Source organism: Emys orbicularis, chromosome 1 (genome assembly GCF_028017835.1).
Source record: "Emys orbicularis isolate rEmyOrb1 chromosome 1, rEmyOrb1.hap1, whole genome shotgun sequence".
Taxonomy (NCBI): Eukaryota; Metazoa; Chordata; order Testudines; family Emydidae; genus Emys; species Emys orbicularis.
Window position 1 is genome coordinate 365,745,114 of NC_088683.1, and position 13,584 is coordinate 365,758,697.

Below are 13,584 nucleotides of genomic sequence, written 5' to 3' on the forward strand. Positions count from 1 at the left end.
AGTTCCCAATGGGTTTGGCACCTGTAGTTCTTCCCTTTGGGAGTCTGCGACTAGTGGTGAGACGAGTGGCCAGCCAGCCTTCTTTAAACAAAATGCTGTTTAATTTGAACAATAGAAATAAGGTATAACATGGGAGAATAAGAGGGTTTTCAAAGAATAGTCTGTACACGTCTCTGACCCCCCAACCCCTCCCACTCTGACGGGGACCCAGGTAGTCCGAGGGCCTTCAGACTTCCCTAGTGCTGTCTGTGTGTGTCAGTCTGAAGAGCTTCCCAGCAACAGCTTTTCCACCTCTGGAAAGTCTCCTAGCGCTGGAAAAACAAGCTGTGTAATGTGGCTGGAGCCTGGAAATCCATTCCTCCCATTTTTAGATCTGGTGTGGTCTCCCAACCTCCCTGAAGTGCTAACTGAGAGATGGCTTTTCATGAGCTGTTGCTTCCCTTCCTGCTTGTTTTCCAGCATCCTGCCACTAAACTAAGATGAGTCATACTGGTTTCACCCAGTACAGCCGTAACATAAACATCCCACTAGTTAACCAAATATAGCTATAAAGGTAACATGATAAGAACTGGGTTTAACATACACATTCATTATGGCAGCTCAGCTCCATGTCTGTCCCAATGCCGTTTCCCGGTGTTATGGATTTTATGAATACAGGACAGAGAGAGAGAGAGAGAGAGAGAGAGAGAGAGAGCAATAGACTACTTTCCGGTCTGAAATGAAGTTCCATTTCCGTGTATTCTCATGCATTTGTCTTTGAAACCCACATCCTGCAAACTCTCATCATGGCTGAATAACTGGTGCTGGGGTTACTCTGTATTAGAGTGTGAGAGCTCAGGGAATTAATATTTCCTATACTGACCCCAATGCCTGTTACCACTCCGGATACAGGCTGCAGACTGACAGAACAGAACCTTAGGAGAACCAGTCAGCTATTAACCCAGGGACAGAGGAGCTACTAGACTTTTGTTTGCTGGCAAGCGACCGAATGAGGGGTGAGCCACTGCGATCTTTTCAGGTTGTGATGAAATCCAGAAGAGAGACACTACATTTTAAGTCCCACTCTAACCTGAGAAATCATCTTTGAGAAAAGATCAGAGGGGAAAGAACAGGTTGAAATATGTGTACCAAAGTACAGATGTGTAAATGTTAGGCCAAAACTTTTCATTGTAATGCAAATATGACAAACCAAACTTTCATGATGTTGTATGTTGAAAGCCAGCAGCAGAGTTGTTGGAATCTCTAAAGGAGTGAGCAGTGGTAACTTTACTGCTTCATGGCTTTTGCTATCGAAAGTATATCAGAAGCACTCCACACAATTGTTTTCAGTGAATAGTTGTATGATACTGTCTCTTAGTAACAGACAAGAAGTTGTTTTTAATACTTACATTCCGGGTCGTGCATTCAATGACTCTTGAAGACTTGTGCAAGTCTTTGCAAAAATTCCTCAGAGAACAGAACCGCTGGTGCAGGGCCGTCCTTAAGATGTATGGGGCCCTATGCAGTTTTATTAAACTGGTGCCCCTATGCCCAACGGCAGCCCGGGCTCGCATGTGTATTTTAGATAAGGGGGGGTCTTTTGAAGGATTTATTGAAAAAAAACTATATGTCTGAAGATTCAAGCATTTAAGGCTAAAGATGAATACTCAGATTGTGCATCTAAAAATCTATGCAAGGATTTTTTTGAGATCTGATTTTATAATCTTCAGCAAAGCACTAATGAAATATTTTTAAAGCAAATTTTAAACTAAGGTCCTGTAGACTAATATGTTCTGAGTAAATATGACAGTAATGCCGAACAGTTTTTGTCAGCAAATTCAGAATCTGAGAGTATATACCTGGGGTTGGCAAATGCCTGTTAAATGGCTTCATTACCGCTTGAATGGCTCTTTAACAGTTTCAATGTTGTGCTAATAGGTCTGGCAGGCTGGAGGTTTTTTCAATTTTAAGTACTAGATCCCCTCCAGAGGAAGATTTACCAGGCTGCAGTAGCCAGCTGTGGTGGGAGCCTGCAGGAAGGGTCAGAAGAGGGATAGGAAGCGGCAGGGGGTGGACACTAAGACCCAGGGGTGCCCCAAAATTTCGGGTGCCCTATGCAGCCGCATATGCGGCTTATGCATAAAGACTGCCCTGCTCTGGTGTGTGTTTCAGCAAAGAGTAGAGCTGAGGTATAGGAAATGGAAGTGTAATAGTGATTGTATGTAACTTATGTCCATCACCTCTTACAGGAGCCTTGCTCAAGTAAATTGCACACTCAACTGGATATGAGTGAAAACCGAGTGTTTGCACTATTCACCCACTTGTGATGCCGTCCCCTCCCCTGCCCAGCTGAAGTAACTCTGTGTTAGCTTGTAACTTGCCAAATATCTACAAACACCTGCACAGGGAAAGGATGCAGGTTCTGTGAGGATGAAGAGAAACCTGTAGGATGATCAGACTCTCTGGATTCAGTCTACTTTGACCAGGGAAACAGTTCAGCTTCTTTTGGAGGTATTCTTGGGGGTCAGAGTGTATCACCAGGAGCATCTGGTAAGGGAAAGTAAATAGAGCCCAGTTCTGATTGAATTTACACATGTAGATCTGGAGTGATGCAGTTAAAGTGAATATTATTGAATTAAGAAAATGGCAATAAGAATTTATCTCATGTACTGCAATGAGGCAGTGGCATAATTTGAACTTTCAGGAGTGGAGAAAATGATAGATAGATAGATAGATAGATAGATAGATAGATAGATAGATAGATAGATAGATAGATAGATAGATAGATAGATAGATAGATAGATAGATAGATTCAATCCAGGACACATAGATACAAAACCGTTTTCACCATGAACTGGCCATGTGTTTAGACTCATTTCATGATACAATGGGCCACACTCAGAAGTGAAGGGCCCCAGAAAGGGTGTCTGTGGGAAGGTCACAATTGTAAAATCACACAATGCTCAAGTAGGCTGCGGAACTCCCAGCCACAAGATATCAAAAGTGCCAAGAGTTTAGCAGGATTCAAAGTGGGATGGGATGTTTATATGGGTAAACAGAAAATCTAATTACACTAGTGAGGATGGTTTTTAAAAGTCTGGGAAGGGCTCTAAACCTTCCTGATTTACACCACAAAATATGTCTAACTAGTGGGTGTCATGGAGAGATTTTCCGGGGGAGCAGGTTATCTCATAGCTGCCTCTTTCAGGGCTTCTTCCACCTTCCTCCGAAGCATCTGAAACTGGTCACTGGATACTGGGCTAGATGGACTGCAGGTCTGATCCCGTCTGGAAATGCCTAGCTCCTGGGAGTCTCTAGACTTGCACGGAGAGCAGAAAGTTGTCATGTTAAATATCATGTAGTCTCCTGTTTTATTTCCTTTCAGGAAGGAAAGTTCAGAACTCCTCGGACCTGCCCAGTCCATTATGTCAGCTGTCAATGACACCAACTTCAACTCTGCAGTGTTCCTTCTCACCGGGATACCTGGGCAGGAAGACGTCCATCTCTGGATCTCTATCCCCTTCTGCTTAATGTATGTCATTTCGATAGTAGGAAATTCAGTCATTCTGTTCATTATAAAAACAGATCAAAGCCTCCATGAGCCCATGTACATTTTCCTTTCAATGTTGGCCGTCACAGACCTTGGCTTATCGATATCTACCATACCGACGACATTGGGGATATTATTATTTAACTCTAGGGAGGTCAGCCTTGTTGCCTGTTTTGCCCAGCTGTTCTTCATCCACTCACTTTCATACATTGAATCCTCCGTGCTCCTGTTGATGGCCTTTGACCGCTTCATCGCAATCTCTAATCCACTGAGATATGCTTCCATCTTAACCCCACTGAGAATAGCCAGGATGGGACTTTTCTTTGTGCTAAGATCGGTGGCCCTTAACTTTCCACTTCCCTTTCTTCTGAAACGGTTCCGATACTGTCGAGCCAATGTCCTCTCCCATTCCTACTGCCTGCACCAGGAGGTCATGAAGATGGCTTGTTCAGACATCACAGTCAACAGCATCTATGGCTTATCTATTAAACTCTTAACGGTAGGCTTGGACTCGTTGCTCATCTTTCTCTCTTATGTGATGATCCTCAAAACTGTGCTTAGTGTCGCATCCCACGCGGAGTGCCTCAGGGCCCTGAACACCTGCGTCTCTCACCTCTGCGCCGTCCTGCTCTTCTACATCCCAGAGATTGGCTTGTCTGTGATACACAGATTTGGGAACAGCTCTTCTCGCTTCCTTCAGATTCTCCTGGGCTATGTCTACCTGCTGGTCCCACCCCTGATGAACCCAATCGTGTACAGCGTGAAAAGCAAACACCTTCGTGCGAGGATAATCAGGATGTTCATCAAATGAAGGGTCAATTCATCACCTGATTCCAGCGCTGGTGACACGGGACATGAAAAACATGGGCCACCTATTCCATCCTGGACACTTACATCCGAGATGAAATGAACTATTGCTCTCCACTCTGTAGAGAGAGGTTGAAAAGGGGTGAGGGAGGACAGTGAACTGGGGACAGGGTCCCAGGCAAGCAGCAGCATTTACACAGTGATTTTATTCATGGAGAGCCAGGGGACTGGTGGGATGATGGTCCATAAAGAGCCATATCAGTGGCTGCTCCAACCTCAGAATTCCTCTCGATACAGTCAATAAAGAGAAGGGACGTGGATGTTGTTTCCCATTACACCTGGACTGTCACTGTCCTGTCTCTGGTTAAACATCCACAGGCCATGAAAAAAGTTGCAGGGCTGTTGTGCAGTCGCAGTCCTGGCCCTTCCTGAGTGCTCTGGGTGCTGCATGATCCATGGGGGCTGCAGCAGCTGTGGACAGGGGCTATTCAACGGGCACGGACACCCACCCTTCCCCTACGCCCTCAGCCCGGTGCTTGTGACTGAGTCGTGTCAGAGACATGATTAACACAGGAGCCCCAAGTGAAGCCATTCTCACAGCCCCCTGACCCCCGTTGATGTCCCCCTGCCTACCAGAACAGGGCTCCTCCCAAACCTCTATTCCCAAACCAGAACCCCTGAATCCCCAGCCAGACCACCCGACTCCCTTGACACCCCCTGCTGTTGATCTGCCCCATTCTCCTCCAAACCAAACTGAATCAGGATGCTCCACATCTGGCTGCAGCTTGGCACATGCGGCACCCCAATGGGCCTGGAGCACAGGTGGTCCAGAGCAGTTCAGTAGGGCAGGGGCCTCAAGTCTCCCTCAGGGGCCCTGGTGGGGGGATTGGGCAAAGGGACCCCAGTTGCACCTCAGGGCCCGGGTTGAGGGGGGTCAATTGTAGCTAGGAAATTCACTCATTCTGTTCATTATAAAAACAGATCCAAGCCTCCATGAGCCCATGTACATTTTCCTTTCCATGTTGGCAGTCACAGACCTTGGCTTATCGATATCTACCATACCGACGACATTGGGGATATTATTATTTAACGCTAGGGAGATCAGCCTTGATGCCTGTTTTGCCCAGCTGTTCTTCATCCACTCGCTTTCATACATTGAATCCTCCATGCTCTTGTTGATGGCCTTTGACCGCTTCATCGCAATCTCTAATCCACTGAGATATGCTTCCATCTTAACCCCACCGAGAATAGCCAGAATGGGACTTTTCTTTGTGCTAAGATCGGTGGCCCTAATATTCCCACTCCCCTTTCTCTTGAAACGGTTCCAATACTGTCGAGCCAATGTCCTCTCCCATTCCTACTGCCTGCACCAGGAGGTCATGAAGATGGCTTGTTCCGATATCACAGTCAACAGCATCTATGGCTTGTCTATTAAACTCTTAATGGTGGGTTTGGACTCGTTGCTCATCTTTCTCTCATATGTGATGATCCTCAAAACTGTGCTGAGTGTCACATCCCACGAGGAGAGACTCAGGGCCCTGAACACCTGCGTCTCCCACCTCTGTGCCGTCCTGCTCTTCTACATCCCAGAGATCGGCTTGTCTGTGATACACAGATTTGGGAACAGCTCTTCTCACTTCCTTCAGATTCTGCTGGGCTATGTCTACCTGCTGGTACCGCCCCTGATGAACCCAGTAGTGTACAGCATGAAAAGCAAACACCTTCGTGCAAGGATAATCAGGCTGTTCATCAAGTGAAGGTTGTGACACTCTGTGCCTCAGGAGAACCCCCTGAACCTCCATGTTCATCCTTATAATACGATTGTGTGTATCCATTGCAAATTTTTTCACGTAAGGTGTCTTTGGAAGGCTCATGATGCACTGATCATTGTTGTTATAGTGATGTTACAGTAATTGTTGTTATAGTAATGTTATAGTAACGTTATAGGTTGTGATTTCATGTATACAGTTATGAGGATGAAAATGTGTCCTCATGGCTTAAAGCAATCCCAGACAAAAACTCCCCAAGAGCAGAGGGGCAGTTCACACCTCATCAGGGCATGTATGGGACAAACCCAGCCCAGACTCACAGGAACAAAGGACACTGGCCTAGGCAACAACAAAGGCTCTGTTGGACTCTCAAGTGAGTCACCCCCCTTCCTTTGGTCAGTTTGGGACTGCGATGAGGTAATGCTCACCTGACTCTGAAGGGGGGGGCAAATCCAAGAGTGGAGAAAGAACATGATAAAAGGGAGAGACATTTTCCATACTCTTCCTCTCTTTTCCCCCAACATCTACAGACACCGTCACCACTAAGCAACTGACGTGCTGATCAAAGGGAAAAGCCTGGCTGAAGACCAACCAGCCAGCCTGCGGTGAGAAGCATCTAATTTTGTAAAGGCTTTGAAAGTGTTAAGATCAGCTTAGAATGTGTTTTGCTTTTATTTCATTTGACCAAATCTGACTTATTATGCTCTGATTTATAATCACTTAAAATCTATCTTTGTAGTTAATAAATCTGTTTGTTTATTCTACCTGAAGCAGTGCGTTTGGTTTGAAGCATGTCAGAGACTCCCCTTGGGATAACAAGCCTGGTACATACCAATTTCTTTGTTAAATTGATGAACTCATATAAGTTTGCAGTGTCCAGCGGGCATAACTGGACACTGCAGACAGAGGCTCCTAGGGTTGTGTCTGGAATCGGAGATATTGGCTAGTGTCATTCGGTTGCGCAATCCAAGGAGCAGCTTACATGCTAGAGGCTGTGCGTGAACAGCCCAGGAGTGGGGGTTTTCACAGCAGAGCAGGATAAGGCTGGCTCCTGGAGTCGAGGATTGGAGTGGCCTAGAAAATCACCGGTCCAGATAACACCAGAGGGGAACATCACAAAGGGTCAGTTCATCACCTGGCTCCAGCACTGGTGACACGGGCCATGAAAAACATGGGCCGCCTATTCCATCCTGGACACTTACATCCGAGATGACATGAGCTACTGATCTCCACTTTGTACACAGAGGTTGCGAAGGGGTCTAAGGCCTGTAGCCATGCGAGAGGGGTACCCCCCCCCCATACTGGTGAGGAAGGACAGTGAACTGGGAAAAGGAGACTAAGGCTGGCAGCAGTATATAGAAAGTGACTGTGTTCGTGCAGAGCCAGGGCACCGGTAGGATGTTGGCCCATAAAGAGCCATATCGGTGGCCACTCTAACCTCCGAATTCCTGCCTATACAGTCAGTAAAGAGAAGGGAGGTGGATGTTGTTTCCCATTACACCTGTCCTCTCACTGTCCCATCTCTGTTTAAACATCCTTGGGCCATAAAAAAAGCTGCGGAGCTGTTCTGCAGTCACAGTTCTGGCCCTTCCTGAGCACTCTGGGTGCTGTGTGATCCATGAGGCCTGCACCAGCTGAGGACAGGGGCTATTCAAGGGGCATGGACACCCATCCTTCCCCTACGCCCTGCACCAGGTGCTTGTGACTGAGTCGTGTCAGAGATACGATTATTGCCAGAGCTCCAAGAGAAGCCATTCACGCAGCCCCTCCACCCCCTTTGATGGCCCCCTGCACCAGAACAGGGCTCCTTCCAAACCTCTATTCCCAAACCAGAACCCCTGAATCCCCAACCAGACCACTCTTGCCCCCCCGACTCCCTTGACACCCCCTGCTGTTGATCTGTCCCATTCTCCTCCGAACCAAACTGAATCAGGCTGCTCCACACCTGGCTGCAGCTTGGTGCATGCAGCTCCCCACTGGGCCTGGAGCACAGGTGATCTAGAGCATCTCAGGGGGGCAGGGGGCTCAAGTCTCCTGCAGGGGCCCTGGTGGGGGAATAGGGCAAAAAGTCTCCAGTTGCTCTGCAGGGCCCAGCTGAGGGGGGTTACCTGTAGCAAGGAACACCCACTGGTCGGGGTGCCCATTCACTGAGCGCCAGTGTTGCCTCCTGCCCAGCATGCTCCAGGACCCCCAGACTCCCAAGCCTCCGCATTCGAATAGTGGCGGGGCTGGGGCAGGCAAACAGGGTAGGGGAGCTGCATGCACAGCACCCTCCCACCAGCACTGCCCCAGGCCAGGCAGGGGACCAAGAGCCCAGGGAGGAGGCAGGGGTTTCACGCAGGCGCAACCGAGGATCCCAGCTGTCCGCGGCGTGCAGCAGCCAGAAACCCCTGACCTGGGCCTGCCCAGCCTCCCCCCGCCCTGCACTCGCTCTGCCAAGTGGTAGGAGCTTCTGGGGGGAGGAGGTAGGGGCAGAGCGGAGCCACAGCACCTGAGGGCTCCTCTCCACCCCAGTCACTGGCAGGAGCCCTCAGCTGGCCGGCTGGCCGAGAGGAGCAAGTGGGCATGGGGGAAGGGTGCAGGGAGAAGCCCTGGGCCAGCTGGCCCAGAGGAGTGCGGGGTAGGGCCTGGGAGTGGAGAGGTACCAGCAGCGTGGTTGCTTGGCTGTAGCACACAAGTGGAGGGCTGGGCTGGGCCATCAGGCTGAGGCCACCTTTGAGTGTGGACCCAGAGCCATGGCACCACTGGCACCATTATTAACCCAGTACTGAGACAAACCCAGGGCAAGGTGCCCGCTTTGGCGGGCCACCCTGGGCAGCTGCCCATACCACCCACCCCAAAGGCTGGCCCTGAAGATGAGATCCTAGAATGTGTCAGGTGACATAGGGAAGTGTTAATACCCTTATACAATGCACTGGTGAGACCTCCTCTGGCAAACTGTGTAAAAGTCTGGTCATTCCTATTCCAGAAAGATTAATTTAAATTGGACGAGGTGCAGGGAAGGTCTCCTTGGATGGTCAGGGCAATGCAGAGCCTGTCTTACATGGAGACTTAATGAGCTTGGTTGGTTTAGCCTAACACAACACATGCTGAGTGGGGATCAGATTTCTCTATAAATATTGGGGGTGGGGGGAACACCAGGGAGAGAGACAAACTCCTGAAGCTAAAGGACAGTTTTGGCAAAAGAAGAAATGGGGAGAAACTGGCCAGGTCTAAACTCAGTCTGGAAAGGAGAAGGAGGTTTCTGACCATCTGAGGAGGAAGGTTCTGGAACAGCTGCCCAACAGAAGCAATGGGGGAAAAACAACCCAGCTGGGTTTAAGATGGTGCTTGACAGGTTTATGCACCGGATGATATGCCGGGGTCACCTGCCATAGCTGGGGACTGGTCTCATTGACACAGGAGGTCCCTTCAAATTCAAGGTCCCTATGGGTCACATTCACCCATTTTGCATCCACCAGGAGCTCATGTGGAGTTGCTTGTCCACTATTACCCTGCTCTGTGTCCTGGCAAATGGATTTTTCACTCAGTAGATTCAGAAGAAACCCATAACTCACTGTTATCATCTGGAAAATAATTGTTCTTGTGTTCCTGTTTAGTGATGTCACAGGCATTTAATTCCCTGAGTTTCTGGTAATTTCAACATGCTGAGTCACCAGCTGCCCCCTCCCCAGCCACTAGCCCCAGATAGGAAGGATGATTTAGGGGTTAAAGTGCTGGCAGGTGACTCCTAGGAACTGACTTCATTTCCAGGCTCTTCCACAGTCTTCTTCTGTGACCTTGTGCAACTCATTTAGTCCTTCTTTGCCTCAGCAATATGTGTTTTAATACAGCTCAATATAAAGGTGTACATCTAGGAACAAGGGTTGCTGGGCATCCTTATCAGATGGGGGACCCAATGCTGGGAAGCAGTGACTCTGAAAAAGACTTGGGGGGTCATAGTGGATTATCAGCTGAACATGAGCTCCCAGTGCAACACTACAGCTAAAAAGCTACTGCAATCTGGGATCTACAACCAAGGGAATCTCGAGTTGGACCAGAGAGATAATTTTACCTCTGTATTTGACACTGGTGTGTCGACTGCTGGGATCCTGTGTCCAGTTCTGGTGTCTAAAATTCAAGAAAGAAGTTGATAACTTGGAGAGGGTTCAGAGAAGAGCCATGAAAGTGATTAAAGGATTAGAACATGTGCCTTGTAGTGATAGACTCAAGGAACTCAATCTAATTAGTTTAACAAAGAGAAGGTGAAGGGGTGACTTGATCACAGGCTATAAGTACCTGCATGAGGATGAGAGAAAGTTATAAGAGGATCCAATGGATGGAAGCTGAAGCTAGACAAATTCAGACTGGAACTAAGGTGTACTTTTTTTTTTTTTTTTTTTTTTGCAATGAGGGTAATTAACCTTTGGGACAATTTACCAAGGGCCGGGGTAGATTCTCCATCACTGACAATTGTTAAGTCAAGGCAGGTTGTTGTTCTAACAGCTCTGCTCTAAGAGTTATTTTCAGGCAGGTCTCTGGACTGTGCTATGCAGGGGTCAGACTAGAGGATCACAATGGTGCCTTCAGGCCTTCAGATCTATGAATGTTTGACTCTGCCCAGTGGTGTTAGTAGCACTGCCCTACCGCACGGGGTGTTGTACTGATAAATATGTTACAGATTGTGAGGCGCTCGGGCACTACAATAATTGGGGCCAGAGCTAAGTGCCTTGGAGAGATTTCAGCTCTGTGTGCCTCATAAGAGTGATTTGGGGCACTGGATGGAGAACCTGAACTCTTCCCAACAACCCTTGGTGATGAGACTTGTCATCAGCACAGCCCCCTTTGACGAGGGAGTTCTGTGCTGAACAGAACCCTGCTGGGCTGCCCTTCGATCTGATCCTCACGCTCCACCCGCTCCATGAGCAATGAGAGTTTCTGTAAGTGCTGAAGATAGACCTCACACCCTGGATCCAAATTTCCATTATCAACAAGTTTGGGGGTAGCTAAATCTGGGGGAGGGGGTTGTTGGGTCCAATAGAGAGCTAGCAGCAGGCATTTGGAGATGGGCTTGGGTCACGCCCCTTTCTATTAAGAATGTGAATGGCCTTGCTTAGCCGGCATTTGCATGTCTCATTCCTGAACATGAGGAGGAGACCCTCAGAACTGTGCCTCGGGTATTCACTGACTCTGCAAGCCAGTTCCTTTTATGTCCGGTGGTCTGTGGCCTAATCCTGTTCCTTACAACTGGGCAATCTGTAGCCCAGGGCACAGGTAAACAGCGTCTCTGCCACTCCTGGACTGTGTGACTAGAAACGTCCATTAACTAACCCTCAGTGCCTTTGTTTGTGGGTGCTCCGCCTGAGATATGGCCAGCAGCGCCAGCTCCTGGGATTTTACTGGGAGTCTCACACTATTTCCTCTCTTTCTGAAAGCCCCAACTGCTGTGATCAAGAGACTGTGCGGAATCTTAGCATTCAACATAGTGGTATGATTATGACATAATTATGATACCTCTGGTACAAGATATGTCTTATGAGGTGTCATTTGAAAAGTTATGGTTTTCTAAATATGATTATCCTATTTGTATGCATGTATCATTTTTGTACCTGAAGTTATGAATATTGACTACGTATCTGTATTTCAAATTAGCTTAATCTGTGTAACACCCACAACTAGCCTTTCAGGTACAAAAATGAAGAAGCTAGACAGTGCTAATGGCTCATCAACAAAGATAATTGACCATGGAAGAGCTTAGCCGTCCAGTGAACATTTCAGTGAGTAATGGCTGCTGTGACTTAGCAGGGCATGCATGGGCATGTGATCAGACTACATGACACTGAACTCCATTTTGGTACCTGTATTTCTCCACGAATTGGGCCGGGACCTTAGCTTAGCCTTAAAGGGTTCTTGTCATATGGAAAAACTTTATAAGGTGGTGAGTGACATCATCTCTTGACCTCACTCCCCACGCAACAGAACTCCTGGAAACATCTGAGGAACAAAGACTGGATGGAGGGAAGTGCTGGTCCCAGGAATAGGGATTTCGAGCCTGCATATGTAAACTTGGTGGACTGCTTGTATCATCAGTCAGGGTGAGAAATCGCTACTTCAAATCCTATCTAACTAGTATATTAGGCTTAATTTGAAATTTTGTTTATTTGCTAGTTAACCTGCTTTGATCTGTTCACTGTCACCTATAATCATGCAACATCTATCTTTCTGTAGTTAATAAACTTGTTTTATATTGTATCATAACCAGTGTGTTTTGTGTGAAGTGTCTGAGAAAATCTCAGCTCTGTAAACAAAGGCTGTTGCATATCTTTTCCACTTCTAGGGGAATGCTACTTATATTAATGAGTTTGAATGAATGCCTGTGCAATGGAAGATGGTATAATTCTGGGTTTATACTCCAGCAAGTGTGCAAGGCTGGGGAGCTGGGAAATTGGCTGTTGTCTCCTGTTTGTCCTTGAGTGGCTTAGGTAAAGCACTCAGGTAGCTCAGTTGGGTGTGCAGCACCACCTGCTGTCTTGTTGGGTGATAACAGGGCCTGGAGAGGCTGGCTGTGTTACTGGCAGAGCAGTCTGAGAGAGGCCAGATCAGCTGAATGATTAGGGATCGCAGCGGTTCGACTGGCTCCCAGACTGCCACCTGGGAGTGACAATCCATCACAGAGATTTTAGAACAAACTGATAAATTAAACAGTAAAAGTCACCAGGACCAGATTGTATTCACCCAAGAGTTCTGAAGGAACTCATGTTGAAGAACTACTAACTGTGGTATGTAACCTATCACTTAAATCGGCCTCTATCCCAGCATACTGGCAAATAGCGAATGTGATGCTGATTTTTAAAAATGGCTTCAAAACATTCATGAACATGATTTGTTGGGGAAAGTCAACATGGCTTTTGAAAAGGGAAAATCATGACTCACTAATCTATTAGAATTCTTTGAGTGGGTCAACAAAAATGTGGTCAAGGGTAATCCAGAGGGTATAATGTACTTCGACTTTCAGAAAGCCTCTGACAAGGTCCCTCACCAAAGGCTGCTAAGAAAAGTAAGCAGTCATGGGATAAGAAGAAAGATTCTCTCCTGGATCAGTAACTGCTTAAAAGATAGGAAACAAAGGGTAGGAATAAATGGTCAGTTTTCAGAATGGAAATAGTCGTGTCCCAGAGGGATCTATACTAGGACCAGTTCTGTTCCACATATCCATAAATGATCTGGAAAAAGGGGTAAGCAGTGAGATGGCAACATTTGCAGACGAGATAAAATTAATCAGTATACTGTGACAGTTTTCTGTTCCCTGAGTGACCAGAGCAGGGGCTGCACTAGAGTAATCAAGAACCTGCTAGAATACTTAAATCCAAAGCAGACCTTAAAGAGTTACAAAGGCATCTCACAAAACTCAGTGACTGGGTGAATGGCAGATGAAATTCAGTGTTGATAAATGTAAAGTTATGCACATTGGAAAACTTAATCCCCACTTTACATACAAAA

General features: G+C 47.3%; 2 protein-coding genes across 2 annotated transcripts; both read left to right on the forward strand.

Moving 5' to 3' along the window:
* Positions 1-3,331: 3,331 nt before the first annotated feature.
* Positions 3,332-4,340, forward strand: LOC135882376 (olfactory receptor 51G2-like). The gene has a single exon (XM_065409276.1). The coding sequence runs from the start codon at positions 3,405-3,407 to the stop codon at positions 4,338-4,340; it is 936 nt and encodes a 311-aa protein (XP_065265348.1). The 5' UTR covers positions 3,332-3,404.
* Positions 4,341-5,128: 788 nt separating this feature from the next.
* LOC135873469 (olfactory receptor 51G2-like) lies at positions 5,129-6,093 on the forward strand. Its single transcript, XM_065397983.1, has 2 exons — positions 5,129-5,176; positions 5,281-6,093. The coding sequence occupies exons 1-2, from the start codon at positions 5,129-5,131 to the stop codon at positions 6,091-6,093; spliced, it is 861 nt and encodes a 286-aa protein (XP_065254055.1).
* The last annotated feature ends 7,491 nt before the right edge of the window (positions 6,094-13,584 follow it).

What these genes read in the sequence shown, in the direction of transcription:
- LOC135873469 (XM_065397983.1), top strand. Translation starts at nt 5,129, where the DNA reads ATGCGGCACCCCAATGGGCCTGGAGCACAGGTGGTCCAGAGCAGTTCA. An exon ending in AGGTGGTCCAGAGCAGTTCA is followed by an intron (nt 5,177 to 5,280) that starts GTAGGGCAGGGG and finishes GGTCAATTGTAG; the next exon opens with CTAGGAAATTCACTCATTCT.
- LOC135882376 (XM_065409276.1), top strand. Translation starts at nt 3,405, where the DNA reads ATGTCAGCTGTCAATGACACCAACTTCAACTCTGCAGTGTTCCTTCTC.